At 35.9% G+C, this 6,000-nt stretch overlaps 1 protein-coding gene across 1 annotated transcript in view; it reads left to right on the top strand.

The window, feature by feature from the left end:
* Positions 1–2,024: 2,024 nt before the first annotated feature.
* LOC128218581 (uncharacterized) overlaps positions 2,025–6,000 on the top strand; it is a 52,703-nt gene continuing 48,727 nt past the window's right edge. Inside the window, exon 1 of the mRNA XM_052926285.1 lies at positions 2,025–2,708. Coding sequence (XP_052782245.1) covers positions 2,432–2,708 — 277 coding nt within the window. The 5' untranslated portion in view covers positions 2,025–2,431. The remainder of the gene's footprint in view (positions 2,709–6,000) is intronic.

The following is a 6,000-nucleotide window of genomic DNA, read 5'->3' as shown; positions in this document are numbered from 1 at the left end:
AATTACAACGCGATCTACTTGCAGCGGACTTAAACGCACCGCTTTTTGAGTATGTAAACCGCCCAAATAAATCCGAGATTGTTTTCGATAAAAATGGCCGAGGAGTTCCGAATGATAATCGAGACAATGGGCAGATAACTCCGTAAAGTATTCACATCCTTCCAAAAGCTTAGAGGCTATTTTAAAACATTCGGAATTCCTCGGCCATTTTCCATAGAAAACAACCTCGGATTTATATGGACGGCTGACAATGTCAGAAATATTTTTATTTAACTACTCTGCAAGTAGATCGCGTAGTAATTTGAATTTAGGAGTTAAACTTCATGGTATTACTCTTGGGAATCTTAATTATTCATCAATAATCACTTCACATGCAATCAATTTAAACTAATACGTAATAAATATACGTAAAAAATACAAAAAAAAATAATAATGTTATTTAAAAATTTACAACCTACTACTACTGGTGTACTGGCATACATCCGAGGTTGTTTTCGATAGAAAATGGCCGAGGAGTTCCGAATGATCCGAAAAGAGTTACACTTGAAAAACAAACACTTAACCAGTTATAGACAAACATTTAAACGGTAGGAATAGTTTTCGATACCGTATAAATTGTTCAAGAGTTTAAACTTAATGTTTGTGTGAAGATTAGGGGTGTAATAGATAAAATGGGCGCCACTTTTGTGCTTCTATCTGACCATATTTAAACAGTCTAAGTATTTTGATGTCCCTTAGGGATTGTGCAAATACTCGCCGTATGAACTACCCACAAAGACTAACAAGAGTATTGAAATTGATCTTTGAGATCAGTTAGTGGTGCCCTGAAGATGTATTGTCGAAAATAGTATCAAATTCAGGGGCGGATCCATGATTCGACGTTAGAGGGGTCGTAAGTTAGGGACGTAATATCACTCAGATTCGATTTTTGAGGGCTTTACATGTTGGCAGGCGCGTTTAGTGTTATACCCTAAGAAAAAAATAAACAAAATCTAGTTCGATTTGGTGCATTTCGGGCGTTCTTATATTTTTTTCCTATATTGTATTAAAAAGTTTGACGATAATAGCCCCCACCCCCCTTCTGGACCCGCTAGTGAAATATGTCTTAAATAAAACAGTTTATACTTAATTTTGATTTTTTATGCGTAGTCATTTATTACATGTATATGATTAGCTGTATACGTATTAAGATGTAAACGGAGGGGCCCGTAGCTTACGTACTCGATATTTTGTTGTTCCAGTATTAAATAATTTTATCCACAGTGTAATAACATAAATCTTGAATGGTGTTTGAAAATGGACGTGTGCGTGTATTGTTGTTAATTACTATTTAAGTACAATCATTATTTGATTATTGTTATCGTCTCACGAAGATAAACTATTCCATTGTCACAGAAATTAAAGCTAAACTTCGTTACATTAGATTTTAAGATTACATGTACTTTATCTGATTAACTTAAGTGATTTGTAATTCGATTATTTAATTTAGAGTCAATATTTATTGATATTGTACAGGATTACACCCTGGTAATCGCTTAAGCCCATAAATGTCACCACACATCTCGTTAGCCCGTCACCACCGTCCGCCAACCTCCCGTTTAACATTATGGGACGTCTTGTACTTATTTTGATGAAATTTGTAATAAATTATTACTTAATACGACCTGCAGAAAACAATTAAATACATGTTTGACACATTAAGACCTTGACATTTGCCCCCGGGCCATTAAAGTGACACCTTGACCGTGCAGGTAATGTATTGTACAAAATACGGAAATGAAGTAACAAATTACTAACAAATACACATTTCATTGTGGTTACTTTTGGGATTGCTTTTAACATTCTTTTTAACTTATGTCAAAAAAAATGATAATAGAAATACACGTGAAAAACTGTAGATAGCTTTCCTACTATGACTTGGTGAATCATAAAAGATCGCAAGCAAAAACCGATGACGCTACTCGCTGCTTCTGTTGTATCGTGAAAAACTGTTACAAATAAACCTATTGGAAAACTTGGTTCGCTCTTCACTGTGTATGGTCGCGTGGTTCCAGCTCGGATTGCCTTCGCCAGTTTAGAAAGTACGATTTGGATGTGTTACTATTTCTGTGCTGTTTAAACAAGAATCATTGTCGAAGAGACAATAGTGTATTTACTTTTGATAATTGTTAAAGCTAACATTACACTGTTATCTTGTCATAGCTGACAGTGGGAAGGTCGTGATCTTTCTGCAGAATACATTACACTTGTTTCTATAACAGGGTTAAAAGTGAACTCATATCTCGGATTAAATTACAGCTTTTGTTAAAAGGGCAATCGGATACGGTGAAAAAAAAAAACGAAATAAAATCAGATTTCTTGAGCGACAGTTTTGGAATATTTAAAAAAAAATTCAAACGTTTTGTTTTTGGAAATTAAAATATCAGATAAAATGGAAAGGTCCCTCATTCTGATGGCGCTTGTGTCCGCTGTGTACTCTTGTACATTGGACTTACCGTACTATGCCCGCTCCTCCAACGCGACACTGGAAACTGACAATACACGGGTACACTTCTCCGAGTACATCGTGTTTGGCTCGGTAAAGCAGAATGTCACGGGCCAGAAGTACCCATATAACGGCATGGACGGCATCTACACCGTGGCGTTTGAAGTTCTCTGTTCCTACAAGGGCGGGGTAGTGCCCAAGACTATCTATATTGCTGGCATGGGTAAGTCCTCTCAATTGTATTGATATCTACCATTATGATAAAGGGCAATTGAACTCGTATAAGGCCTATTAAGATAAAACGGATGTTCGAAAGAGTAAACCCAAATTATATGACATCTGCAGAGAAATATAAACTTATGAAAGGGAATATTAGTATTTAAGACCGTATGCAGGGTCTTATTGCACTATCATGATAATCCTCAACAAGATGCATTAATGTAAAGTCCATGGTTCCAATTTCCACTGGTTAGGAGTTCCCAGGGTGTCAGCATTGATTCGATCACATGGCAAAACTGTTTTATTCAACATTTAAGTGGCCCATGATTCTGTAGTTTGAAGACAATGAGTATTGTTTAGACTTAAGCATCCTTTAATCATGTTAATATTAAAAGTTGACATAATACATTTTTAAGTGAATTTCTGTGATCTACAGCCTGGCATTTGAAGTGCCTTTTTAACATGCAGTGCTTGACTTGTTTCGATAAATGCACATGTTAATCGTAAACCTTAGTATATGAAACTGAACAGGATATATGTTTTTTAATAAACATCTTGCTTTCGCTTAAATGCATTAAGTAATAAAGCAGACGACAACTTCGGAAAAGACATGCAGTTGTTAGTATACATGTACAATTTTATAATCTATTTTGGGTGTAAGTTTAATATATTCCCTGGCGAATTATAAATGTATGTACATGGCCATACGTACCATATATCTGAGAGGCTTCCCGGGGGATTTTGTTCTGAGTTTTAGGGGATTTTGATATAAACACCAGGGGATTTTTACGCAGGAAAATTTTGTGCAATATCTACAGTTATGATTTCAGATTGAATACAGAAACACTCTCTAATAACAATAATTTTTTGACTTAGTCATCATGGTCCTTAGTGGATTTTCACACTCATAATATTATGGATGCTTTCCACTGTCAACCTTCAGCTAAGTAGTAAAAAAAATCCAGGGGATAGGGATCCCCCAGCGGGGGGACCAGGGGATAGGTCGGAATTCCGGGGGATTCTCCCGCCGGGGGATATGGCATATATGCATGGCCGTATAACTGAATAATGAAATATTCATTGGTAATATATGACGAAATTGGTCACTGATACCATTACGTTCTATTCTATGTATATAAAAAACGTAACGATGTCATAAAAAGACAATAATAGTTATGGAACACGACAAAAACTGCACATTACCAAAATTACACGAGCAATAAAGTGTAATAAACAACGTGTGAAACCAGACATCGACTGTCAAATACTCTATATATAATTTAGTAATACAATATTCAATGATTTGTTGTCTAAATTAACTTCAGGCTATTTTTGCTATCTGTCTGTACTTTATCTCCTCATATTATCAGACAATATCATACAGTAAATGCACCTTGACATTCACAGCAAGTGAAACAAACTTTTGCACTATCATTCACGAACAATGGTGCACTAAAATCGCTGTATAGTGATGGTCACACTTTGTTTTCTTGTCATAAGAGTAAAACCGTGAATTGGTATAGTCGAAATTGGATGTGATTCAATGACAATAAAATTACGTTAATTTCAAAGGCATTATCAAAACATTTAGATTAGATACAGACGACAATTGGACGCTATATTTAGTTTAAACGTAAAGCTTTTATGTCATATATCTTACAATGAGTTTAATCAAACAGTAAAAGTAAATATATCAAGACGTCTGTATTTCATGAAGGTGCTAGTCTTTAAAGATTGAAACCTTTTGATTCTATAATGAACACTACAAGATTCCAGCTACTGCTACAGTAGTTCTTTTTGTTAACAACAATACTGGAAACAATGTGGCCGACCATTTTAACAAAAGCACGTTTTTCTTTGTGAAGAATTAACAAAATGCGGGGTGCCTAAGCGTCTGTCGCCTACAGTGTGAAATATTTCACCCCAAATCACAGCTGGCCTGGCAGGATTTTAATGATTCCTTTCCAATTCTCGCCGTCCAAACCACATGTTAGTTTTAAAGCTTTTTTTCTAAGCATTAGCAAATGGCTTTCAACGCTTGAAGCGGGTGATCAAAGTCTTGTCGTGCTTGTGAATAAAGCAAATGTACGTGAAACATTTAAAATCGATATTTCAGCATGTGGCCTTGTCTTTGATCGCGTGATGCCAATATCTGATTTGTTTTATCGATCTGCCATGGGATGCAGTGGGGGGACACTCAATAGTTTACAGAAACAGTATATTACATACTCGATACTCGTACAATACCAAGTGAAGGCATTTCCATTCAACGCCATGGTGATCTCTACGGACTTGCTGGTCATTATGTTTTACATACTATAAGATACACAGTAATTAAGATTGGGGCGGGCGAGGGGGTTGGTGGGGGTGGGGTGAAATTGATTGAACGCATTGTCAAAATAGCTGATTCTAAGCTTCAATGATGCAATTAAATTATATAAGGCGGATGAAAAGATAAGTTTTTAAGTACGATTTTAAAGTAATTGTATACGTTTTCATTCATTTGCTCTCACATATATTTAGAAGTTTTTAACAGCAGTACAAAAGTATGCATGTATATTAAATATTGACACATCAATAAATGTTGGCGCCAACGTTATATCGATGAAATTGAACTGGCGTGGAAGAGAAGAAATCCAATTCTACACACGTGGTGGACTTTCAATTTCAAGCACTGTCTGTTAAAATGTTGGTTTAAAAGTACATGTAGAAACAAAACCTATATTGTTGATTCAAACACATGTTATTTTCTATGAAATGCCGTGCATAACAAACAACATGTTGAGTGAACAGTCGCTCCGAGGTTTGCCGAGGATAGGGAAAGTGGGAAAGAATGTATTGGTCGATATACCTGTAACATGTGTTACATACATCAAGAACAGAACAAGGCTTCATGTAATAGTCTTGTACAAGAACAAATTGTTCATTCGGATTGCCAAGATGTTGTTTTCTGAAGGTCGTTGTCTTTTCACCTGTGTAATCCGTGGTGACAAAAGTACTTTACGATTTTGAAAGGCACCCCGATAGTCTTGTACAAGAACAAATTGTTCATTCGGATTGCCAAGATGTTGTTTTTTGAAGGTCGTTGTCTTTTCACCTTTGTAATCCGTGGTGACAAAAGTACTTTACGGTTTTGAAAGGCACCCCAAAAGTATTGTACAAGAACAAAATATTGAGTCTGATTGCCAAGACGCTGTTTTCTGAAGGTCGCCGTGTTTTCACCTGTGTAATCCGTGGTGACAAAAATACTTCACGTAGGAGAAAGGCTTTATGTAATAGTTTTGCACAGGAACAAA

This window comes from Mya arenaria, chromosome 14 (genome assembly GCF_026914265.1).
Source record: "Mya arenaria isolate MELC-2E11 chromosome 14, ASM2691426v1".
Classification (NCBI taxonomy): Eukaryota; Metazoa; Mollusca; class Bivalvia; order Myida; family Myidae; genus Mya; species Mya arenaria.
This window is presented reverse-complemented; position numbering and strand designations above follow the sequence as displayed.